At 32.9% G+C, this 27,561-nt stretch overlaps 1 protein-coding gene across 8 annotated transcripts in view; it reads left to right on the top strand.

Annotated features, from left to right (window-relative positions):
* Nucleotides 1-24,881, top strand: part of SHOC1 (shortage in chiasmata 1) — a 75,307-nt gene extending 50,426 nt beyond the window's left edge. For 7 of the 8 annotated variants that reach the window (XM_079112560.1, XM_079112555.1, XM_079112559.1 and 4 more), the window contains 12 exons: nucleotides 2,131-2,309; nucleotides 3,490-3,562; nucleotides 8,131-8,200; nucleotides 9,994-10,172; nucleotides 10,867-10,984; nucleotides 12,088-12,199; nucleotides 13,540-13,661; nucleotides 17,502-17,595; nucleotides 21,542-21,673; nucleotides 21,886-22,035; nucleotides 22,781-23,735; nucleotides 24,525-24,881. In XM_079112560.1, coding sequence (XP_078968686.1) covers nucleotides 2,131-2,309; nucleotides 3,490-3,562; nucleotides 8,131-8,200; nucleotides 9,994-10,172; nucleotides 10,867-10,984; nucleotides 12,088-12,199; nucleotides 13,540-13,661; nucleotides 17,502-17,595; nucleotides 21,542-21,673; nucleotides 21,886-22,035; nucleotides 22,781-23,735; nucleotides 24,525-24,625 — 2,285 coding nt within the window. In that variant the 3' untranslated portion in view covers nucleotides 24,626-24,881. The remainder of the gene's footprint in view (nucleotides 1-2,130; nucleotides 2,310-3,489; nucleotides 3,563-8,130; nucleotides 8,201-9,993; nucleotides 10,173-10,866; nucleotides 10,985-12,087; nucleotides 12,200-13,539; nucleotides 13,662-17,501; nucleotides 17,596-21,541; nucleotides 21,674-21,885; nucleotides 22,036-22,780; nucleotides 23,736-24,524) is intronic. The other variant, XM_079112557.1, reaches the window with a different exon arrangement.
* Nucleotides 24,882-27,561: the final 2,680 nt, after the last annotated feature.

Here is a 27,561-nt window from a genome sequence, read left to right as displayed (position 1 = left end):
TGGTCTTACACTGATTTGATGGTATAATCATCATCATGCACTACTTTTTAATGTGAGATTTGCTATTTTGTCATATACATTGCGTATTTTGCCATATACATTGCATGTTTGTGACTTCGAACTTTGCTAGATTAAATATAAGTAAACTATCAAGAGTAAGATATTTGGTAATTTCTTTTGTACTTGTATATGTAAAGTAGGATATGAATTACTTGACTAATAAAAATCAAACTTGAATATACTGAAAATTTTAGAAATTTTTTTCTAAAATCATTAAAATGTTTTATTGTAGTACTGCTTTAGGTCCCTTATTTGCAGAATTATTTAGGCTCATTTAGTAATGGTATACCTGTGGGATTATGTTTTATAACTTAAACCTTCTAGAACTCATTTTGAACATATGGTAAAATTAATTTTTCTATGATTTAAAATATAGACATTTTCTCTTATCTGTGACCTAGATATAAGTATTATTTATCTATTCCAAATTTTGAAAAGTATTGAGCTGAGGTAAATCACAACTGTACTCCTTTTGTAGCATCAGGAGCGCAGATATTCTAAGTTCTGGATATTTTGCTTTAATATTATGCATTAATAGTCTAACTGTAGAACTGACATTCTTTTATGGAAACTGAGAAATATAATGAAGAAAGATCACAAAACAGAAGGGTGTGTGACACCACACCCTTATACTTGTTCCAGGTACTTTAAAGTAGTACTGCAGTCCCCAGTCCTTACTTGTCTAGGGATGGACAAAAGACAACCTAATCCACTATCAACAACCAAGTGGTTTAGTTGAAGAAGAAAGAAAAACCACTGTGTTATCTGTCTAAAATAGCTGTAACTTTATCAGGCATATAATCTGGCCAAACACAGTATGCTCAGTACTTATCAAAACCTTGAATTAGAGAAATAATAATTATGGAAGATTTCTTGGAGGATATTCACCTTTAAGTACACTACCATTGGGCTGGGGAGATAGCTCAGCTGGTAGAGTGCTTGCCTTGCAAGCCCAAGGCCCTGAGTTTAATCCCCAGTACCACAAAAAAAAAAAAAAAAAAAAAAAAAAAAGTATACTACCATTTACACTGGGATTAAATGAGACCATTGAGAGCTATGTACTTGAGCTGGATTACTTTTGCCCCTCAAACAAATGCATTTACTAAATCATGCTTTGACGTTACTCTTTTGCTACCTTAAGGAATACTATAAAGCAAGATTTTTGTTGGAAAATTAATTTAAGTTTCGGGTACAAAGCCACAATGAATATTCTGGCTGCACTGGACATTTTTAGTGGAAGGCTTTTTCACTCCTCTGAAATAAAGATCAAGTTGGGCTGTCTCTTTTTTTTCTCTAGTGGCTATATTAATCAACTTCACGTCACTCCAATGAAATACCCAAGGCAAGTGATTTTGTAAAGAGAAAAAGTTTATTTAGTTTGGTTTTAGAGATTTGAGGCATGGTGCTTACATCAGCTTAGTTTTAGTGAGGGAAGCACATCACCTCAAGAGTGCATGTAGGAGTGAAATGGTCACATATGGAACTAGAAAGAGAACTGGGCATGGCCAAACTTGAGCTTTTATAACAACCTCCTTGGAACTACCCTCCAAAGACATGCCCCCAATGATACAAGGACCTCCCACTAGACCCACCTTCCAAATACTCCAAAGTACCACCCTCCAATCAGCACCACACTAGGGACCAAGCCTTTTCATATGGACCTTTGTAGGACACTCATCCAAGCCATAGCAGTGCATGGGAGGAAAAAATGCATGGGGATCTGTTTGCATGCCTTGTTCACTCCCAAAATTCTGTATTTTCAGAAACTTTCAGTTTTCTACCTCTCCCAAAATAGCAAGGTGATGTGATGAGTTTTACATGTATTGAAATATCACATTGGTACCCCATAAATATGTGCACTTTTTATGTTTTTATGCGTCAGTTTAAAAAATAAATTTAAAAACTTCTAGTCATCAATATCTTTGATCAAAATCAGAATAAGATTAAATGAAATTTTTAGTGGCATGATTATGATTCATTTCCTTTCAGTTTTTGTTGTTTTTTTTTTTAACTAGGGAGTTCCTCCAAAAGTCACAGAATTATGCAATTTTTGAAATTTTGCTTTAACAGGATACTTGTCAAATGCAAAAGATGTCTACAGAAGCATTTTAAGTTCCTGTTTGGATGACATTTGGAGACAGCTGAAGATTGTACAGATTATTAGGAGAAAAAAGCCTGAAACAAACTATAAGATACAAGAACTACAATGCCAGATACAAAGTTGGATGCAAAGTCAGCAGCAAATTAAGGTTAAGTACTGGAACAAAGTAGATAAAAGTAATCAGTTAAAGTAAGAACTGGATGTAACAAATTTTTGCATTAAATTTGAAATTATGAAATAGAGTATATTATTTGGCCCTTTGACAGTTTTCTTCTTATAGTAACAGAACAAAATCAGACCCAGAGAAAGAATGATTTGAATCATTATTTATATGTCTTGCATTTTAGAATATTTTAATATTACTTATAAGCAGTTTTCCATGGATTCGTTCTCCAGTTGCCAAGAGATTTGTTTCTTACATAAGTCCATGAATATATTTATATATATGTACATATATATATACACATACATATATAATAGAACTAAATACTTTACTTTTAGACATTGAGCCATAATCTCATTTATATGGATTGTACACAAATAAAACACTTAGTTTATGCATTGGCTTATATTGAAAATTATCTACTAACCCTACATCAAGCATGTGAAATGTGAAGTCTACATTAACAAAGACTTAAGACAAAATGCTCTTTTAAATTTTACCAAGCAGAAAGGCATTTCAAATTCTTTACACTAAATCTGGATACAAATTTACATGGGCTTTATCTTCTTCCTCTTCTTCATATGTATGTATATATATTCTTATGCACTGAGGATTGAACCCAGGACCTCATGCATTCTAGATAGGAACTTACCACTAAGCTACATCCCCAGCCTTCCCCCTTTATCTTTATCCTCAACTTTATTGTTTCTTGAATAACTTTTAGTTTAAGTCAGTAAACTAAACTAAATCAATAGGTTAGAAATTTAAAATTGAACCAGTTTACTGCTCTCCCTCCAACAAAGAAACTGTAATGGTAAGTAGGAAAATAAACCAACCAATTGTTGATTTTCTCCCATAAAGTCTAACTTGTCTGGATTGAATTTTAACACCAACAAAATAGACAAAAACAACCTAGGTATAGATAGTCATATGTTGGAATACTTGAGGAATACTAATAATACCCTACCCTAAAATATTTTCCTCATTGATGTTTGATGATTATAGAATTTTTTTCCTTTGTGTTTAAGCACTGACATCTTCTACAACACAGATATTTACTTTGTAGCTTCCATGTTGTTAGTTTCATGAAACCAGTTGTGTTTGTTGTTTTGTCACTATTGTAAAATCATTTAGAGATATACATGAACTTCTTATTTTCGAACAGGTGCTAATTATACTAAGAATGGACTCAGATGGTGAAAAAAATTCTCTCATTAAAATCCTTAACAAAATAGAAGGTAAGAACTTCTAAATTATGCTTTGTTTAATAGCAAATGTTTGAACATACAAAGATGTATTGATCTAACCAGGTTTTTAAATTAAAATGTAACTAATATATTATAAAATTCATCCCTTAAAAGTATACAACTCAGTGGGGTTCTATTAATCTAGACTATAGGTCTACAACACAAAAATACTAGAGTGTACTTACATTGTTTGTTATTATTAATAATTGATACCTTTTACTGATTACGTACTAGTTGCTAAACTACTGAGTGCTTACAAGAATGCTCTGAATTTTTTTTTTTGTCGTTGTTAGAGCATCATAATTATACTTAGTAATTGGGGTCATTTTGACAAAATCATACATGCAAGGAATTTTATTTCCAGCCATATTTCCCTCCCTTTTCCTCCCCTCCTCCCTCCTCTACTCTATTAAACTTCCTTTCTTCTACACATACATAAAAGTGGTATATAAGTAGGTTTTATTAACTCAGTTTTATAAATTTAAAAAACAAGTTCATAAAGGTGATATAGCATACCAAATCTCACAAGTAATAGTGAGAGATTCAGGATTTTAACCTAGTTTTCTCTTGTTTCAGTGTCATTCTTCAACTGCACCCACCACTACCCATTGTGTCAACACTTCCTGCTTTGCACTGTGAAACCCATTGCTTATATGCAAACTCTTCTTTGTCTCCCTTAACTGAAACCCAACTTGCCCCACATGATACTGTTTCCCTTATACCCCTCTCATAGAAGGTGGTATTTTCTATTTATACCTCATGGGAATGAGAAGGTTGTTTCTTGCTTTTTTTCCAAAACATTATTCCTCCATTGTTTGACTCTGAACCATATTGCTGTATCATTCTCCACCACTGCAAATTATCATCATCTACTAACCACCTGATCATCCCCCATCATCCATGGACAGTCATACACCTGGCTCAGGGAATTCTCTACACTCCCAATACTACCATTATCCTAGGTGTTTTAAATATCTTTAATGTGAATGATTCATTCAATATCCAGGCCTTACAAATTCATTGACCTCAACAAAAATTATATTCATCTTCAGTTCCCTCCTTGGCTATGCCATGGACCTTGTGATAATGCAACACTCTCCTACTTCTAAACTTTAAACTCTGACACATTGTTCTTTATCTACATCTACCCTTCAGTCTTTCATAATCTTCAGTATTTTAGAGATAATAATTTGTCAAATCAATTTTGTTTCATTTTCTTTTCTTTCCACACTCTGTATTTTGACCCATGTTTTCAGTCAGTCTTATCTTTTTTTTTTTTTTTGTGCTTTCCATTTAAACCTTAATCCTGGCTCAATCAGTATGTTTAAACTCTCTATTCCTACACATGAGCTGCTGAGCACTGTTGGAGAAAATCACACAGCCATGTACATTGATACCAGTACGAACTCATCTCTGAACTTACATGGGTTTTAAATACCGCTTAACCATCTGTTTTAGTCAACTTTTTTGTCACTGACCAAAAGACCTGACAAGAACAATTTTAGATTATTTGGGGCTCACAGTTTCAGAGGTCTCTGTCCATAGATGACCAAATCCATTGCTCTGATCCAAGGGGAGGCAGAACATCATGCAAGAACAGTGTGGTGGAGGAAAGCAGATCAGGACATGGGGACCAAGAAGCCGAGAAAGACTAAAGCTGACTCTCCTGGCACAAAATAGATATTCCAAAGGCACACTTCCAATGACCCATCTCCTCCAGCCACACCCTATCCCCCTATAGCAGCATCCAGTTAATTCCTAAACTGATTAGATTAAAGCTCTCATAACCCAACCATTCCACCTCTAAACTTTCTTGCATTGTCTCATATGTGAGCTTATGGGAGACACCTCATATCTAAACCATAACACCATCTTTTTATACATTCTTAGTTTCCATTCCTATTTTTCCAAATGGCTACATGACTAACCCCCCTCTCATCCCATCATTTTTTAGAAGAGACTTGTTATGCCTTTTAACTTCTATTAATTGGGTAAGAATCTTGCCCAGTTTCCTTCCCTGCCATATACAAATTTACCTTCATTTCTCTCTATTCACTTATCCTTTCCTTTTCTCATTTCATTTACAAGTGAATCTCCTCCCTTTAAAGACCAATCTTTCACTCCTGCTTTGGATGCTGTCTCTTTCCACACTTTGTTTCATTAGTTATTTTCTAGCCCAGCCTTCCTCTCTAATGGCTCTTTCCTCTAACATTTAAGCCCTCCAGTATTAAAAATAAAATAAGATGCCACTTTCAACCTATGCCACCCTTTTGTTACTCTTTCAGTTTCCTCCGTAAATTTTCGCCATCTTTATTTTCTAAAATGTTCCTTTACTTCAGCCCTACCAAAATATTTATCATGATGTTTTATAACTCCATGGCTTTACACCTCCTGTTCCTGTTAAAGTATGCTGTTCCCCTTTTTATATGAAGCTAACTCCTCACATTGTTTAAAAATAAGGTAATGGGGCTAGGAGTGCAACTCAGTGACAGAATGCTTTTTTGGGAAATTTTGATGGTTTTCAATGCTTTCCTCTGCTCTCGGGGCATTACATGCATACTTCTAAGGTACCCTTTACCACCTTGGACTTTAATAACTGATTTTCTTTGCTACTTACTTCACTAAAATGTCAGCTTCTGGGGGATAAGGATCAGACCTATATTTGTGCTCTCAATACTCAGGAAAATGCATACAACATAGAAGGCACTCCTTAAAAGTTTACTGAGTAAGTCAATGTGCCAGTGAATACCTGTCTATATACTGAGTACATATTGAGACTATTGAAAATAATTGAACTGAAATATATATAAATACAGCAACAAATATCTGCTCATAGATTTAGACCATGATGTTAACCAATATTTTAAATGGAAAGTTCTTTTAGCACAGCCTTATAAGATACTGTCTCTTAATGAAGCTATCAGGTGTCCACAGTCCAGATTTGGAAGTTTATTCATTAATGATCTTATTCATTATTTCATTTAGTTTTTCAATGCTGGCAATATGAGTTCATAGTCATCAAATTCATGTGATTCTTCTTAATAACAAAACGTTAGAGCAAGAGTTAACCATTGTCTAGAATTAGGGTAATTGGAAACACTTTTTAAAATTCAGGAAAAGTTTTGTGCAATGTTAGCCTTATAAAACCAAGGAATTTGAGTAAATAAAGGAATGTTTTTTGTGAAAAAGCAGAGGACAACTTCCTGCTCCTCTGAGAAGCATACTTAAAACTACTTAATGGAGCAGGTTCTCCTTTGGAGTCACTTAAGATTTTGACAGATTATTATTCTGTATCTTTTTTTATCTAGGCTTCATGCTAAACACCCTCATTTCTATTGGTATCTGGGAATTCTACCATGACCATTTTTGCTATCTTCATTTCAACAATGTCTATTGACACAAAAATCTTAAATCTGTAAACTGAAAAATGTTTTGACTCTCTTTCAAACTAACACCTATCCAGGTTTCTAGGACCTAGGATTTTTTTTTTTTTCTATCTAGTATTAGGAAAAAAAATGTGATTTCAATTTCCATGTGTTTGAAAATCTAATAATAAAGTCACTGAGTAATCTAAGGATCATAGCTAATGCAAATAATTTAAGCAGATTAGGTTTTAAATAATATGAATCACCTTATGAATTACAAAAGAGAATACAAATTCCTTACTGCTACCAAAACAATTGTCATGTCAAGTAAAGTTACATATAATTATTAGCCATTACTCTGTCATTACATGACACCTTTGTGAACCTTAAGGTTAACAAGAGTACACTAAAAGAGAGTAGAATTAATTTGAACTAGATTTAACTGTTCTTAAATCAGTTGTCTACCAAAAATAAATTGAATATGAGGTTATAGAATATTTTTATGTTCATATATTTTTAACACTAGTAAAATAAAGAAGTTGAATTATAATTAAGAAGCAAGGGAACTGGGGATATAGCTCAGAGTAGAATGCTTGCCTCACATGCACAAGGCCCTTGGGTTCAATCCTGAGCACCAAAAAAAAAAAAAAAAAAAGCAGCTTTGTACAATCAGAGAAATGAAAAATTGTACCCCACTTGTGTAAAATGAATAAAAAAAAATTAAAAAAAAAAAGGAGGGATGAATCTAACAAACAGGTAGTGCCCAATAAGTCTTCTGTTTCTTATGCAGCCAGTAGAAAGTGAACATTCATATCACATTGAAATAACAGTTGTACTTAAATTCTTGGCTAAAGAAAAAAAAAATCTATGATTTTTAGCAAATCAAATTAACTGTATAGTTAATGAGTTTTAATTTGGTTACTTTTAAATTGTGATCAATTTTATTATTTCATATAAGAAAGTTAGACTTTCCATGCACACACACACACACACACACACACAATTACTTATGGTTTAAACTTTCTGATGTTAAACTTCAAAACTAATGCAGCAAAGTATATTTTAAGCAATTTCCTTGTTTATATATCTTTATTTTTATGATGGTGAAATATATGACACCCTAAAAATTGTTTATGAACAAAACTCTGGGGAAAAAACAACTCTTGTTGAACAAACTCTTTTTTTTCCCAACAGGTTTAATATTGACTATCTCTCATTCAAATAAAAGAAAAGATTTTCTGGAATCTAAAGGTGTTTTAAATGGGTAAAAATGTATTTCTTTACCTATGGGGAGCAAGCAGAAATAATTTATTTCTATGGGAAAAGCAAAATTACTCCTAGAATTTGGGCTGGGGATGTACCTCAGTGGTAGCTCACTTGCCTAGCCTGCATAAGGCCTTAGGTTCAACCTCCAGAACTAATTGAAAAAAAATCACCTAGAATTTAACTTAAAAAGTTTTAATGAAATCTGAAATCAGTTGATGGCCTCTGCCCTTTTCCTGAAAAATTCCTTACAAAGGAATTCAACTTTAAGATCTTTAACTCAGATCATAGCTTTATGTGTTATATGTAATAGTGTCCAAAATATTTTAGCATGCTCAAATTACCAGTATTATTACTCTTAGTACAGAGAGTTACCTATTTATTTTTTCTACATTTTTATTGGTGCATTATAGTTGTACATATTGATGGGATTTATTGTTACATATTAGTACATGCACACAATATAACAATACAATTTGGCCAATATCACTCCTAGCATTTCCCCTCTCCTTCGTTGCCTCCCACCCTTTGGTCCCTTTCCTCCACTGATCTCTCTTTGATTTTTATGAGCTCCACTCCCACCTTTGCTTTCCCTTTTCCTCTCATAACTTCCACATATGAGAGAAAACCTACAACCCTTAACCTTCTGAGTTTGACTTATTTTACTTAACATGATGGTCTCTAGCTCTATCCATTTTCCATTTTCCTGAAAATGCCACAATTTTATTTTTATTTATGACTGAATAAAACTCCATTGTGTATATAGACCACATTTTCTTTATCCAGTCATCCTTTGATGGACACCTATGCTGGTACCATAGTTTGGCTATTGTGAATTGTGTGTTATCAACATGGGTATGCATGTATCACTGTAGTACTCTGATTTTAATTCTTTAGAATAAATGCCAAGAAGTGGTATAGTTGGGTCATATGATGGTTCCACGCCTAGTCTTTTGAGGAGACGAGGCAGAGGTTACCTATTTAAACTTACCCTTCTTTTTACCAGTTTCTTTGCTCAGCATTGGGTTTTGTTTGTTTGTTTGTTAGTTTTGACATCTCCTTTCTTTCTTCTGGGTTCTTCTTTCTGAAATTCTTTAAGATAGGGCCTGCTAATAAAAAATCTGGCTTTTAAACTGTCTTTATTTTGCCTTACTTCACATAGAATTCTTTATTTCTAATATTTGGAGCCAAATAATTAAAAGAGATACAAATCAATAAAAACTGGACATAAATACTTTTTAACTTCTAGGTTGCTCTGGACAGAAAGCAGTAGTGGACAATTTTAATTATAATAGGTAATAGGTAATATATGAACTTTGAAGATGCAAAAGCTAAACTTATGATATTTAAGTGTCTATCTTTTTCGTTGTTGTTAAATAATTTATGAAGCCAATTGAGAAAGAAAATGCCCCATTTTAGAATTGTCAAAAATATTATATAGATTTTCAAAGATTAAAATCTTACTTTTGTATGAAAACGAGATCAATTTCTCATTTTGATTTCTGAGATTGATTTTCATGTTGATAGTACTCAAGGAATAAAATCAGGATCATATTTTAGGTGGGAAATAGTCTAAAGTTGTATATATTCTGGCGTAAAAAGTATGATCATCAAAAATAAAAATAAAATAGATTACTATAACTAAAGAAGAAATGAACAGAAAATGCACTAGTGCCTTTCCATCTTGAGTAGGCATAGATTAGAAAATAGCCAGATAATAGTCATTTTTAGCCTTCCTCTTAAATAATGATACAGTATAATTTCATTTTTTTTTTAACTTTCTTTTGTCTTCAGTGCAAGTTCCTGTGTGATTGTACATAATCAAAATATTGGAGCAGATTTTCCCTGGAGCAATTTCTCAATTGTGGTGGAATATAATTATGTAGAACACTCTTGTTGGTCTAAACACTGTGAAATTTTGAATATTCCTTATATGGCCTTTAAAGTGATTCTTCCAGACACAGTTTTAAAGAGTAAGCTTATACCAATATCCTTTTTTGTTCCATTAGAATAAAAACTTTTTTTTCTATTTATAACCTATGGAAAGAAAATAAGTAGTGGCAGAAAACATTGTATAGTTATGTAAATTTCCATGTTTTTGTGATCATTCCTCTTTTCCTATGTGAATTGATCTTGTCTAGACATTCTAAGTTCCCTTTTTAAGTCCTTTGCCTGTTTATCTTTGAGTTACATTTATTCTTATTGGTTTTCATTTATGGTCGTTGTACATAGTTTAAAAATTTTGATATAAACCACCATATATTTATACAGCAAATGTCCAATATATACTTAAGTGAATAATACAGGTTTTGGCATTTCAGATAGACAATAATCCTATTTTTCCTTGTTTTTTTTTTGAGTGAGTGTACATGTACGAGTATAGGCAAATAAATACATAGAAATGGAAAAAGTCTAGAAATATATATTAACTATTTTTGGTATATAATAGTTTTAGTAAGTTCTATTACTCTTATTTCTGTGTAGAGGATAATATTTTTTAAATTCTATTCTTCAGATCTTTATTCAGATTTCTTATATTTTATGATGAATATTATTTTTATACTACTTCTTGAACATAAAATTCATTATTTTCATACTCAGTAAAAATAGAAAGAACTGGAGTACGAGGGGGGAAAAAGAAATACATATGCATTTTCTTTTATTTAGGAAGCACCTTGCCAGATAGATTTGGTGGTTTTCTTCTGGAAATCCAGATTCCATATGTGTTTTTTGCCTCCGAAGGAATTCTTAATACTCCAGAAATACTTCAGCTGCTAGAATCTAAGTAAGTTATTGATTTTATAACTTAGGCAAACGTGTATGTATTTATATTGATAGACTAAATATTATGTTCTGTGTAGCTCTATATCTGACCTAAACCTGGAATTATATAAGAAGAGTTTTCCAGAAAGTTTTTTTATACATATATTTCAAGACTATACCCTCATAATTATTGAATATTGTCTTTTTTTGGTAATATTTACCAATTTTGTTGACAAAAGTAAAATTTAATTGTTTGTTAAATTTATATTTTTCTTGTATTTCTTTTGATACCAACAAATATAAACATGTTATTCTCTGAATGGAATGTTCAGATCTTTGGGTCATTGACAGCATTAAGAAAATATTCTTGTCTAGGTAAATTTAAATACTAGTCCTGGGAAAATACATAAATTTAAATACATAGTCCTGGGAAACAGGACTATGAAGTTCTAAATAAATTCTTTTTAGATCTTTAGTTCTATCACAGCACAGAAGTTGTCATAGGAATATTGGACCTTGGGCTGCATATCAAGGAAAGATAATTGAGTTATTTAAAGTACAGATCCAATGTTCCATGCTTTTGTTTTGATATCTTAAGGCTGTGGGACATTCATAGAAAACCATAAACTTATAAAAGGTGGTTAAAGTGTAGGTAATAGCTGGGGGTATAACTCAGCAGTAGAGCCATGCTTAACAAGTATGAGGCCCTGGGTTCAATACCCAGCAGCCACCCACCCTAAAAATGTAGGCCAATTTTAAGGAAAAATAAAAGAAAATTCTGATAAATGGAGAATGTTTTAGTGTCATAACATGATGTTTTCATTTCATGAATTATTTCAGTTCATTTCATGAATACCTAAAGAGCTAGAATAACTTGTTCAAGACATTTGTAATGGTAGCATGTGCCATAAATACCTAAGGCAGCATGTATCTCAATGAGTTTGTTTTATATGCTGAATAAACCATAATTTACTTCCTAAAATTTGTAAAGTGGAATAAATGGAAGTGTGGAATAAAAAGTACAGTGATTTGAATAACTTAATAAGCAGGAGGACAATAAAACTTTCCTTGAAGAATTTTTCTTAGCCATTTCATTTCTTCACCAAAGAATATTATATTTTATAGCTACAATATCACACTAGTGGAAAGACACTGCAGTGAGTCACTGAAACTCTTTGGAACTACAGAATGTTATGTAATTATGACAATTGATGAACAGACTGCTATAATTTTACAGGTAAAATTATGCATTTAAAAAATATAAACTATGTATAAGAAAATACTTTAAAATACATATAATTATGTAATCATTATTGTATTTTTATAGGAAACTTTAATCTATTACTGATTTTTTCCATTTTGCAAATGGGCCACAAGTGCTAAATTATTACTGTGGAAATTTACTATTACCAAATCGATTTGATACCTTATAATTTTTAATATAAATTTAAGAAAAGGAAGTATAGTATCTTTAATATCAAATTTTGACCTGTTTTAAAATACATTTATAAGATAATTATAGTATAGAAAGCTTTAAGAGGCAAATCCCAGCCACTATTTTTCTTACAAGAGGATAATATATTAATTGATTATTGGTAACATGGCATTTCCTCTAAGGCAAATAGGGATTGCTTTTAAATAGGGATTGGTTTTTAAAGAGAGATTTTCTTCAAACATACATATAGTTTGGAATTTAAGATATATAAATCTCCCTTTATGTGTGCTTGATTGGAGTACCAGTTGGAAAGAAATTATAGGAGGAGTGGAGAACAGAAGTCAGGTTTGATGAACAGTATAGATTTTTGGCAAATATGTTAAGGTACAGTCTTGACAAGCAAAGTTTATAAGAATTGCATGATGGAAAAACACAATTCTGTTAGATTTTTAAAAAGATATTGTGTCTTACATATTTAAATTCTTAAAAATAATTTCTTTTCTATCTGACAAAACTGAATCTACAGTTGCATATTGTCTGAAGGACAATTGCTGAATTACTCACCCTATCAAAAATTACTCATGTTAGAAGAAAAGGGAATTCCAGACCTTTAGGTAGGAATTCCTAGGAAGTTCAATAACTGCTGCCTTCTCATCTCCCTTGAGTAAGCATGCAGCGCAGTTTATCTCATAGGTTTTTTTTTTTTTTTTTTGGGGGGGGGGGTTGTTGGGGATCAAACCCAGGGCCTTGTGCTTGCAAGGCAAGCCTCTACCAACTGAGCTATCTCCCCAGCCCCCTCATGGGTTTTTAAACATATTATCCATTTCCTTTAGAGTACCCAGATCCCAGTCCACAAAAGACATTTCTAGTACAAGGGCCCTCTGTACGCTTTTTTCTTCATATCTATGACCTTGATGGATTCATGAACCTTTCCTGCTGAAGCTCTCAATTAGTCTTTTTATGATTTTATGTCAACTGTAGCTTTTCTCCTGCTACTTTCAGTGTGATTTTAATTTTTCCATGAAATGGGAGCCCATATCTATTCCTCTTCTTGAGTTACGTTTATATATCGTATGTTCTTAAAATATGACAATACTTTTGTGACAACTAGTCAACCTAATAAATCTTTATTTTTCTGATAGAACCTAGAAGAATTGAATTACAAGAAGTCATCAGACAATATCATTATGAGATTGATGGCATTGTCATTCCAGTACAGCTACTGTTGGATGATATTATATACCAAAGAAATATTAAATTCAGAGTAGGTAAAGATTTCTTCATCCAAAGTCATGTTCATATTTCTTATTATTCAGTCTTTATTTTTTAACCGAGGATGGATTAAATTCAGGGGCACTTTATCACTGAACCACATCCCCAGCCCTTTTTTGTATTTTATTTAGAGACAGGGTCACACTGAGTTGCTTAGGGCCTCGCTGAATTGCTGAGGCTGGCTTTGAACTTGTGATCCTCCTGCCTCAGCCTCCCAAGCCGTTGGAATTACAGGCATGCACCACCTCACCCTGAAGTCATTTTCTTTTAATAGAGATAATTATGCAAATCTTGCTCATCTAGTTTGCTTTAGGTCAGGAACTCTAAAGATGGAGAATCAGAGGAAAACAAACTTAAATTTTGGAGACAAGATATGCTGGGCAATCTGTGTAAATTATCCTTTCCTTTCTACATCTCACTAATCATTCCTGCTTTAAGTGTTTTATTATTTTGTAATTCTTAGCTATTTTTGGCATTGCCTTCTTTTTAGTCACCAAGACTGGAAAACAAATCTTTTAGATTCAGCCACTGGATTTTCACTTCCATCTATCCACTCCCTCCATTTGTATTACCAGTGTTTTAGTTCAGATTCCCATTACTTAATGTGAACTGTTATAAAAGATAATCACTGTCTTTTTTCTTCCCATCTCCAGATGCCTCTCAGTGTTCCTCTATATCTTGTGTTATGCATGCACTCAATTGGTATTCCTAAAACCAGACTCTGATTATTTCACTCTTATTAGAAGCTTTTACTGATTTCCTTGTAAATCTGTACCGCCAACTCACCCTAATATTCAAGGTCTTCAGAATATAATTCTAATCTGTTTTCAGACTTAATTTTCACTGCTTTCCATTTTAACCAAAGATCTGATGGATAACTTGATAACATATTTTTGCTTTCCTACTTCTCCTTTCCTCATAATTTCTTTCTTCCTATGATATTTTCTATTTCCTTTAGTTCATTTGATGAATTTGTGCTTATTTTTCAGGACCTATCACCAGATACCATTTCTTTCTATTCAACCTTTCCTCAACTCATACACACAGATATTCAGATGTGGCCTTTCCATCCTTTGAACTGCTTAGCTCTCTATTTTTCTTCATCTTTATTTTCATTTTTGGAGTACTCGTTTTACAGCACAGAGCATGTTGATTTCATATGATAAATACTTGGTAAATACGTCTTGATTAAATAAATGAATTTTTTCCTACAAAACTGCAAACTAATCTTACTCATTTTTTTTTCCTGCAGTACCACATAGCACATGCCACATAACTCATGGTAGAGGAATTTTTAAAATATATTCTTTAATTAGTTACTAGAAAAGGTATGGGTATCTTCTTTGACATTACCTGTGTGATTTTTCTTTACTTCTTGTTTGACTTCATTTTTGTTTACTGCTATATCCAACTCTTCACATGAAACTATAAGTTAGAATGTAAGAGTCTAAACACCTTGGTTCTTTTCCCTTTTTTCTATTAACAAATACCCTCTAGCAAGTCATTTAAAATACGTTTTTCCTTTCTGCCCCTAAAAAATAAAAATAATAATTCAGGTTTAAATCCTTCATTTTGAAGATTAATAAAGGTTGTAAAATATTTTAAGCTTGATACTTAAAAGTGTTGTAGATAAAATAACTGATTTGGAAATTTTCTAAAGTTGTTTATCAGATTACAATCTCCGTAGAGTTCAAATGGTGCAGTTAGTTGACATACAGGAGACTAAAAAATGATTCAAATTTATTTTTACCCAGATTTTCATAAAAAGAATTATGAAAGATAGTTTTATGTTCATAATATAAAGTTATAATTTATTCACAATGATGTATTATTATAAAATGTAATTATTTCCCAAGCTTCTAGATATCTCAGCTCTATATTTTTAGATGATTGGAACATTTAGGAAATGTCTTCATCAACTGATCAGATGAGGGAAAATGAAAATACAAAAGAAATGGTTTGAATTATCTTAGTAGTTCATGCCATAAGTCCTGTTTGAGGAAGAGTCAGAGGTTCATGAGACCACCCTAAGGTTTGATGTTTTGCTAGGATGGTTTGCTATGAGTATGATTATACGATGTTGTAATTTATTGTAGTACAGGTTTACAAAGCCTTAAAAAGCAAAATAAGCAAGAGAAGTTCAGAGGGCACAATCTAGAGGAAACTTCTCCTAGTTCACTCAGATGTGCTTAATTTCCTCAACAACAAATTATGATAACACACAGCCTTTTGTCTAGTAGGGAAGCTTTATAGAGACACAGGTCCCAGGGTTTTATAAGGGCTGGTTAGAGTGGTAGCCTTTGCCTAGTACATGTCAAAGTTCCAGATTCTAAAAAGGAAAGCAAGTGTTGAACAGAAACCACACTGTTTGTACAACAATTTAGGTACAGTGAGCCAGTCTCACTGTGACATTTCTATACATGCATATATTGTGCATAGATCACTGCCACGCTCCATTTTATCTTCTCTCCCCTTCTTTTCTACCTCTCTCCCCCAACTCCCTTCTCAGTTCCTAGTTCCTCTTCTACTTTCAGTTTTTTCTTTTTCTTTTAGTTTAGTTAGTTTAGTTAGATATGCAATACTTATCTTTCTGTGTCTGACTTATTTTGCTCAACATGATGTCCTCCAGTTCCATCCATTTTCCTGCAAATGAAAGAATTTCAGTTCTTTATGACTGAATAATGCTTCATTCTTTATGCCTGAATAATATCATATTTTCTTTATTCATTCATCTCTTAATGGGCTCCTGATTCCATACCTTGGCTATTGTGAATAAAGTTGCAATAAACATAGGATACAGACGTCGCTTTTGTATGCGAATTTCACTTCCTTCAGAAATACACCCAGGAGTGGTATAGCTGGATCATACGGTAGTTCTATTTTTAGTTTTTTGAAGAACCTTCATAGTGTTTTCCATAGTGACTGTACTAATTTACATTCCCACCAATCATGAATAAGAGTTCCTTTTTTTCCACACCCTTGCCTTGCTATTTTTTAAAATATAATAGCCATTCTAACTGGGGTCAGATGGAATCTCAATGTAGTTTTGACTTGCATTTCCCTAAGGGCTAAAGATGTTGGGCATTTTTTCATATATTTGTTGACCATTCATAGTTCTTCGTTTGAGAAGTGTCCATTTAGGTCATTTGCCCATTTTTTAAACTTGAATTAGTTACTTTTGTTAAGTTTTTTGAGGTTTTTACATATTCTGGAAATTAATCCTGTCAGATGAATACCTGATTCTCCCATTCTGTAGGTTGTATCTTAACCCTGTTGATTGTATCCTTAGAAGAGATCCATTAGGCTGTTGCAAATGTTGGAGTCTTTGGATCCAACAGTGCTTTCTCTTGAACTTCTCAGTAATATGAACCAGTAATTTCTTCACTGTTGCTTAGGGTACCTCAAGTAGAAATGTCCATCCACAGCTCAACCTTCACATCTGACTTGCTTAATAATTACAGAAGGAAAAATGAGTACTTCTTCTAACATAGCAGTTCTGGAAAAAGACCCAGGAAAGATGCTAGATATCAAGGCTCTGGTACCTGTTCATATCTGAACCTATTACTTTGACTAGGGTTACAGAGTATTCTAGTTGGCTAGGCTGTGGTCATATAATCATCCTTGGGGACAGTAAGTGGATGAGTTAAATTTTTTCCTTCACCCCATACCTCTCCTCCCAACACACATCCTCAGTATCCCCAGGAGTCTGCCACACTAGTAATGTCCTAACCAGGTTATTCTACTAAAACTATGTAATGTGGAAAACAGAATTTTTTAGAAAATACAATCAAAGGTCAAATGAGTAGAACTATAGTAACATAATTCTTTTTAGGTATCATCTTACAGAAAAGACACTTCATCACCTAGCACTGATTTATGCAGCTTTGGTTTCCTCTGGGCTTAAATCTGAAGAACTGGATGTAAAGGTATTATATTCTTATATGCTTGTTCATAAGCATTTTTCATAAACAAAACTTGAACTCAACTTGAACTCAAGTGCCTACAAATAAAACTGCTTAAAAGTCAAATAAAAAACAGCTTCCAATTAATAGTTTTATCACTTAAACTTCTGTTTTAAAAGCTGTTTAGTGAACTTAAAATCAAATCCTATTTCATCTCTTAATTGCTTTTTAGATTTCTGTTAAAACATGGCAGGATATGGAGAAAAATATTGCTTGGTTAAAAATATCCTTATAAAAGATGTACTAAGGCTTAGTTGTAATGGATATTTTATATGAATAGGGTAATACACTGATAATCTCTATTAAATATCCTGTCTCCGCTCTTTTTTCCAGTGCCCTACTCTGAAATTGAGACATTTGTCCAAGTTCAGAGCTCAGCATTCTACATTATCACTTTACATTATTTCCTTTAAGACCTCAAACATACCCACAGATTTAATTTTCATTTCTGAATACAATTCTTAATTTCCTCCCTGAGATTTCTTAACATCTACACCTATATTTTAGCAGTTTCCTGGAAATATCTTACATGAATATCCACAAATACCACAAATTCTACCATGTCCAAAACACAACTTCTCATCTACCCCCAACCTTAGTTTGTGGTGTCATTGTATGGTCTAATCAGTAGCATTAGATTTTTAACTGTGCAGTAAAACTAGAATTTGTCTCTAATTCTATTGCCAACTGCTATTTTCCTAAATTTTAGACCTTCCTCACCTCTTGCTTGGATTTTAAAAGTTCCTTACTAAATAATTTTCCTTTTTCTGTTCTTTCCCCACTCCGTTATATATACCAGTTACATTTCTAAAATATACCTGTGAAAATTTCACTCCCTAGACTGTAAGTTTCTGGAGGTCAGACAACATGTATATCCATATTTGTATTTCTGGTACCTAGCACAATGCCAAGTATACATTAAGTTCTGGATAAGCATTTGCTGTTGAGTTGAATTATCATACTTAAAGAACTTCTGTGGCTTCCTGCTTATTTAAAAATGGAGTTCAAGCTCAACTGGATTCAAACTCCTCCACAGTTTGACCCGAGCAATCTTTCCTTTAACATCATTTTACTCAACATTTCCCTCACAAGCCCCCTACACTGTCACTCCTCAGCCATTTCACAAGCATGTTATTCTGGTCCACCTTCCCTGGGAATACTGTTATTCTTACAGTTCGCTGAGTTCTCTTTCCCTACCCAGCTCAAACACTACCTCCTTAAAAAAGTTGGCCCCAATCATACCTCTCAGGAGAAATCTCTTCTTCATTATTTCAGTAACACTTCTTGTCTTTATTATAGTACAAGATATATATTCCTAAACCTTCACTGTGAAAGGCAAGAACTAGGTCTTTTTTATTTGTAAAACTTGTAGCAGCTAGCTTTAAAGCAGTGCTTTATATGAAGCAAAAATATTTGACAAACACCTATTGAATAGATGAATAAAATTAAATTGTAACACAACCTGTTAAGAATATCAGCATACAATCTGTTTGAAACATAATTCCAGATAATTTTGATCCTATGATACATATTAAACATAGAAATATAATTCTTAGAAAAATTATCTAAATAATTGAATGGAAACTGTAAATTTGCCTCACTCAAGTGAGGTTTTACCACTTAATTAGCCTCTTCCCCACACATGCTAAAAAGTTATATGTAATATACTTTTGAAATTATTCTTTTATACACATGATACCAGTAGTGGTACTGTATTTCTGTACAGTGCTTGAGCCCGGAGAGAACATGCCTCAAGGAAGGCACTGGGGGATGAACTATGGATACTGCCCAGGCACAATCCCTTCCAAACCTAGGTCTGCTTCCACCTAAACCAAACTATTCCAAAAACTTTTCAGATTTTACATAATAATCTAAAAAGTAGGTCAGTTTTTCCATGGACTTTGAAAGCGACTATAGACAATTTGTTTTGTTGTTATTGTTGTTTTTGGTACTGGTGATTAAACTCAGGGGCACTCAACCACTGAGCCACATCCCCAGCCCTATTTTGTATTTTATTTATAGACAAGGTCTCACTGGGTTGCTTAGTGCCTTGCCTTTGCTGAGGCTGGCTTTGAACTCTCAATCCTTTTGCCTCAGCCTCCCAAGCTGCTGGGATTACAGGTGTGCACCACCATGCCTGGCCAGTACCTTGTTATTTACAGGCATCCGAAGGACTTAACCATAAAAGAAGTGCCAAAATACTTAAATATATTTTTTAAAATCAAAATAAAATACTGGTTAGTAGCATTGTGTTAATGTTATTCTAATTTTTTAAATTATGTAAATTATTATGAACCATCTTTGTAGAAAAATACATTAATACACACATGCAAAACATTGAAAACAAATTGAGAACATCTCCCAAGTCCAAACATAAACCCCAAAATCCCTGCCCTAATTAATTTAAGGTAATACTCATTACTGCCATCATAAAATTTTGCTTTTCATTTAAATTTAAATTCAAAATTTCATTTAAGCTTATATTTAAATGAAAATGTAATATCTTCTCAAAACATTCAAACTAGCAATAAAATAAATTTGGAATTAAACAAAGTATTTCTATATTTTATATAATTAGAAAAAAATCCCTTTTTAAATACATTCCCTAACTGTGTACTAACCATTTTGTATTTTTTATTTTGTAAAAGAAAATATGGTCATAATTATTTTGTGAGATTTGTACTTTTTCCCCCCAGGGTATGAACCCAAGACCTCGTACACACTTAGGCAAGTGATCTACCACTGAGCTATATCCCCAGTGTAAATTTCCACTACAGTACAGGATTCTTATGTTTCTAAAATATGATTATTGAGGTCATAAATACTGTCCACATTAAACTGCTAATCCACAGTCTTTCCTTCAATTGAATCTAAAAGGTGAAGAAGAGGAAGATAAATGAAAGCAAGAAAAAAAAGGGTTGCTACTTCTGAAAAAAGAAGGGCATGGAGGAAACAGAAAATAGAGGATATTACATTCTTTTTTAGATTTAAGTTTAATAAAGATACATACACACACACACACACACACAGCATTTTGGCAGAGGCATCAGAAAGTATGATTCCCAGAATAATACAGGGAAATGACTACTATAAATCAAAACCTTATTTTTTTCCTTTCTGAATACATCAAATTCATTTATAAGTATGTTTTTTAAAAAATACTTTTAATTGTAGATGGACACAATACCTTTATTTCATTTATTTATTTTTATGTGGTGCTGGGGATCAAACCTAGAGCCTCATATGTGTGAGGAAAGCACCCCACCACTGAGATATAACCCCAACCCCCATTTATAAGTATCTTTATTTTTAACTTTGGTTTTTCAAAAAACTGCACTATATTTTAAAAAGTCTTTTTGATGTGTATTTCTTTTCCATATTTTTATTGGTACATTATAATCATACATAATGGTGGAATTGATTGTTACATATTCATATATGCACACAGAAAAAAACAATGTAATTTGGTCAGTATCACTCCCTGATATTTTCCCTTTCCCTTTTCTCCCTTATTTTTAAAATTCTTATTTTTAGTCGAGAACTATTAGGGTTAACTTTCAAAAACAAAATATCAAGTATTTCTAGTGATATTCAAATTGCTTTTTCTAATAAAGATGAAACAACACTAAATGTTTAATGTTTTTAAAGACTTTATTAATAAATGCCAAACGGAGGTGAAGAAAAGCAATTTTTATTCCAAAAATTAGAAAATAGCAGGAAATTAAAGAAGGAAAGAAAATTGACCATCCTCACAAATTAAATATCCTGGACTTCACAGATACATTAATAAAATATATCTAAAATAATCTACTGTTTTTAAAAATTCTTGTTTAATTACAAATTATTTGTGAATGCTACATTTTGCTTCCTAATATTTCCTATAATCTAACACATAAAAATATTTTTTTAGCTTATAATTTGCCCAGGAGTAGAAGAGACTGCATTAATAATTCGACAAATTGCTGACCACAATTTGATGACCTCAAAGAAAGATCCTTATGAATGGCTGGATAAATCCTGGCTTGAAGTTTCACCGTCTAAGGTTTATTTTCCTAAATGTATGGATTAGATGTTTGCAAAGCAAAACAGAAATACATGTTACCTGAATTTCCTTTCTGATAGCATTTTTTTCCCAGGTGTCCCAAATTGAGTGGTAAGTTTAATGACAAAATTTTAATCTGCTGGAGTGAGTAGAATAAATATGGGCCACTTTCAAAAGATTGCTGGCTAATTATGCCTTAAACTCTTTCTTAGGAAGAAATGTACTTACTTGATTTTCCATGTATTAACCCATTGGTGGCTCAGCTTATGTTAAATAAAGGACCTTCACTGCATTGGTTATTATTAGCAACTCTATGTCAACTTCAGGACCTCCTACCCGAAGTTCCAGAAAAAGTGTTAAAGGTTAGTTATTTGAGATCCATATTCTTACATGAGTTTATTTCCTTTCCATATAAGTATCTGTTTTTACCACAGGAGATTTAAAATTAAGGTATCTGTCTTTGTTTGGGGCTTCACATAGCAAAGAAATAATTTACTTAAACTAAATTTCATATAGAATTCTCATTAGCTATCAATCACATTATAAAACTTTTATAATTCAATAGTTTATCACATGCTATTTCATTTTGAAATATCATTGTGTCCATAAATATTCAATTACACATGTATTTATATTACCTCTTGCAAAAATCATAACATCCTTCATTATAGCAGTAAAAAGGACTTCAACCTTATTGGTAATATTTTAAAATTCTCATCAAGGAAATAGTATTCATGTATAACTTGTATAACTAAAAATTCTATTGTTGCTGTGAATCTAAACTTCTCAGAAAAATAAAGTCTATTAAAAAATTGGGGGCTTGGGAGATAGCTCAGTTGATAGAGTGCTTGCTCGTCAAGCACAAGACCCTGGGTTCAATACCCAGCACTACAAAAAAAAAAAATGTATTATAAGTGATTAGAAAATGAATGCAAATTGTTTTCTTTTAATGAAGCTGAATTAATTTTTGTTCCTGATAACATGGATCAATGAAGTATCTATGAATAGAATAATTATATTTTTCCTTCTTTCCATATAGATTAGAATTGTTATTTACTAGACTGATGTTCATATTGTGTTGTACTGATTAATTTTTTAATTTTTTAGCATTTTTGTAGCATTACTTCCTTATTCAAGATTAGTTCTTCCTCCACAACAAAATCACCTCAAATTTTATCACCTCCGAAAGAGAGTAATCAGACTAGTACCTTTATTTCTCAGAATTCATCTTTGGTCTCTTCAAACTCTGTCATTCAAGAATATAATGAATATTACCCATATACAGGCTTAGGGGAGAGAGTGCAGGAATATGCAAATACCACTTCAAATTATAACTCTCCTCTTATGGAACTAAGAGAAATGCCAATTATTTTACCATCTAACAATCAGACTAACTATTGGAAAGACTCCCATTGTAGCCCCAAGATAGTGCAGAATAATCCTTGTCCAGCTAATACAGAATCAAAGGAAACAGCTCTTTACTCCTATCCAAACCAGAAAGATTCCAAGTCAGATGTCTTTTCTTTGGGCCTAACACAAATAAATTGTGAAACTATAATATCACCAGTTGACACTCAGAGGGGAGTTGCCTCTAATTTTATAAAGTATCAGAAAAAGGGAACACATGAAGCCAAAGGAACCACATATAAAGAAGTATCTGCTCCAGTCCTTTCAGGGGAGGACTCTCAACCTTCTCTTCACTGGAACTTAAAAAAAAACATATATGAAAAACAGAATCACTCATTCAGCTTAAAATATGGAGCAGAGCAGACTGCCTATGACAAATGGTACTCTCAGAAAGATAATTTATTCACTAATCAGCAACAATGTCTACCTGATGAATTAGAAGACTTCAAACATGAAAGTTCAAATGCTGGGACTAAAAAGACTTCACGGAGAGAATCGCCACCTGTTTCCAGTTTGGATTTATTCTGTGCTTCTGATGCTAATGTAAATAAAGAATTCAGTAGCCTTCATTTCTACCAAAGAGCTGGAAAATCTTTAGGACAGAAAAGGCAACTTGAATCTTCATCTGATGTGGGAGTCAAGGAATCATTAGCAGGTACCACTATCCAACACTTAATAAGACTACTCTTATTTAATTAAAAAGATAAAACCATATCCAAATTTTAATAATTTTCTTATTTTAATTTCTACACTTAAATACTCCAATAACTTTTGTATCAAAGAGAAAATCAAAACTTTTGGATCATAGAAAATAAATACAAAGAAGACATGTCAAATTTTTGTTTTAAAGGAACTATATTAATCATGAAACAGATTCTCTCAAGGTACACAGAGACCAGTGTACCTCTTTGTTTAAGGTTCAGAGTCCATCAGGGTGAACTTAGAACTCATATTCTAATTAATGGGAACATACTGTAAGCCTTTAGGAATTAAGAGAACCCTTCCTGAGTTGCTTCCAAAACCATTTCAGATTAGATTTTACTTAAAAATATTAGAACCAGGGCTGGGGATGTGGCTTAGTGGTAGAGCCCTTGCTTAGCATTGTACAAGGCCCTGAGTTCAATCCTCAGCACTGAAAAAAAAAATTAGGAACCAACAGAATCCTTAGAGATCATATATAGTATAATTTCACAGAAGAGGACATTGAAATACAGGGAGATTTAACTATCTGCACAAGGAATATGCACACTAATATTTGATACTGAGCCCTTAGGAAGGTGTATGTATATTAAAATGTAATTTTTAATAGTTATTATTTTACCCCTATTTGAAATTGTTAACAATCTAGATAAGTGACAGGATCCACTTGAGCTGCTGGGAAAAAAATAGCTACACTTTACTATTATATGCAATAAAATGGTTTTCCTTTTTCTCCTTTTAATAGGTTTAATGTACTCACAGCTACCACAACTCAAAAAACGACGTCTAATATATGAAAAAGTCCCTGGAAGAATAGATGGACAAACCCGGCTGAAGTTTTTCTGAAATAGGGAAAGAACAGGATTATATGCCATATTCCATGACAGTTATGACAATTCTATAACAAAATTTGTTAGGTTTGCTTATACATTAAAGAAAATTTACTTATTTTGATGTTCTCAGTGTTTCTGTATTAAATTTTCATAACATTCTGTCTTATAGTTTACATCTTATAGTTTGCATCAGTAAAATATTATGATTTATCAATTAGTATAATAATTATCATAATTCAAAATATCTTCCAGATTCACCTAAACATCATGAACCTTTTAATGAGTCCCTATCACAGTCTTACCCTTTGGATCAAGAATAGAAGGTCGCATGTTTTAGTCAGTTTTTTCCCTGGTGTGACTAGAACACCTGGCAAGAACAATTTAAGGGAGGGAAAGTTTATCTGAGGGCCCACAGTTTCAGAGGTCTTAGTTCATAGACAGCGAACTCCATTCCTCGGGGTTGGAGGTAAGGCAGAACATCATGCAGAATATTGCACAACTCCATATTTTTGTTTTTTAAAAAAGAAACCTTTAGAAATTCAAATTTGTTCCAAAATGATAGATACATTAGGGAACAATTTGGGTATACACAAATTTCAAATTTTCTGATGCATGATTTTGTTCACAAGAAACACTAGGGAACTCAAATATTGTACCCAGTTGAAATGAGCTAGGTAGGAATACAAACACACACCACACACTCCACACCCTCTGTAAGGTCATTGAGCCACACCCAAAGTTGCTCGATGCCACATCTGGTGTTTCAGCCTTGACTAGATAACCCTCCTTCCACCACCTCACAATAACACGAATTAAAAACTTGGCTGCTCAGCCCTTCAACCTCCCTTTCTTCAACTCCCTCTCCTTTCCTCCCAGTTCTTTACTATTTTTTTCTCTTTATATGTATTCTCCCTATTTCTCCCCACCCTTTTGTTCTTTTCCTTGAGCAGAAAGAGTTTAGGCATGGGAGCTAGGCATGCTGACCAGGAGTGGGCCCACAGGTCCACAAGCCAACTTCAATTTTTTTTTTTTTTTTTTTTTTTTTTTTTTGGTTCTGGGGATCGAACCCAGGGCCTTGTGCTTACAAGGCAAGCACTCTACCGACTGAGCTATCTCCGCAGCTCCCAACTTCAGTTTTATCCCGAGGCAAAGAGCCATATTTATTATAGTTATGTTTTCCTTAACAATTCGACATATAAAACTGTGCTATCATTTCCATTGGATTCCTATCTTTTTTATTTATCACTGGTGAAATTTTTGAGTGTTAAGTCCCTACCTCATTTTTCCATAAGTCCTGTGGTTTTTGTTGTGTGACTTTACATAACTTGCTGAATTTTTGGAATGTATATGTCATGTTCTGGCAGCTCTGACTATATGCTTATCCTCCTTAGCAACTGCTTAATATATCATGCCATAATATACTTAAGCATTCTCTCACAAGTGGTCTTTTATGTTGACAACAGTTCTGGCACACACACACAAAAATATATGGAAAAATACATCACAAACTTTTAACAGTGGGAGTTAGGATGAGAATAAACACAAAGTTTGTCATTCTTTATACATGTGGGTGTATTCTGAAGGTACAGCTGGCAGATTAGATGTGACTTAAGAGAGAGGACTCAGAGATAACACTAAGGTTTTTGGCCTGAGGAGCTAAAGAAAGATACTGTCAATTACAGATATGGGGATGGAGAGGCTATGAGAGTATAGAGAGATCAGGAGCTGATTTGGCACTTACTAGACTTCCAAGTGCATATATTGAGTAGGCATTTGAATTATAAAAGTCTCAAGTTTGATAGAATATATAAATCTGGGAATTACAAATTTGAGAGATATCAGGCATAGGTGGTATTGAAAGTCACAAAATGGATTATCAAGGGAGCAAATGTAGATTTTTTTACATAAAAATCAAATTTTTATGGAAATAAGCATCATAAACAAACTTTTCAAGAAAACAACTAAGGGAGATATTACAGCTCATATCACAAAGAGTTATCCTTCCTAACATGTAAATTGACAAAATCATAACCCTTCCAAAATATAGAAAAAGGAAACAAATTTGCTATTAATAAATAACAAGATAGTTAACTTCACTCATTAAAAAAGAGAAATGAAAATTGAAACTGCAGATGAAAGACCATTTTTTCTCTCTCCATTGGCAACAATCCAAAGTTAGCTAACATACCCTATTGATAGGACTCTGGAGGAGAAAGCATTTTCTCATGCATTCTGACAGCAGTGTGTTAAAGTCTCCCAGAATTATTGTGTTGTGGTCTATTTCATTCCTGGAATTGAGAAGGATTTGTTTGATGTACAGGGAGGTACCATTGTTTGGGGCATAGATATTTACAATCGTTATGTCTTCCTGATTTATGTTTCCCTTAAGCAGTATGAAATGTCCTTTATCCCTTTTGACTAACTTTGGTTTGAAGTCCACTTTATCTGATATAAGGATGGAAACCCCCACTTTTTTTCTGAGTCCTTGTGTGTGGTATGTCTTTTCCCATCCTTTCACCTATAGACTGTGGATGTCTTTTTCTAATAGATAAGTCTCTTGAAGGTGGCATATTGTTGAGTCTTTCTTTTTAATCCAATCTGCCAGTCTATGTCTTTTGATTGATGAGTTTAGGCCATTAACATTCAGGGTTATTATTGAGATATGATTTATATTCCCAGTCATTTTGGCTTATTTTTAGTTTTTAACTTGACTTGGTTTCCCCTTTGATGGTTTTTCCTGTAGGGTAGTTCCTCCCTTTGCCAAACTACTTTGTTGTTTTTCATTTCCTCCTCATGGAATATTTTGCTGAGAATGTTCTGTAGTGCAGTGTAGTGTAGTGTAGTGTTTTCTATTTGTAAATTCTTTTAACTTTTATCATGGAAGGATTTTATTTCATCTTCAAATCTAAAGATTAGTTTTGCTGGGTATAAGATTCTTGGTTGGCAACC

This window comes from Sciurus vulgaris (assembly GCF_902686455.1).
Source record: "Sciurus vulgaris genome assembly, chromosome: 15".
NCBI classification, from domain to species: domain Eukaryota; kingdom Metazoa; phylum Chordata; class Mammalia; order Rodentia; family Sciuridae; genus Sciurus; species Sciurus vulgaris.
The sequence above is the reverse complement of the archived record's forward strand: the minus strand, read 5'-3'. Positions and strand labels throughout refer to the sequence as shown.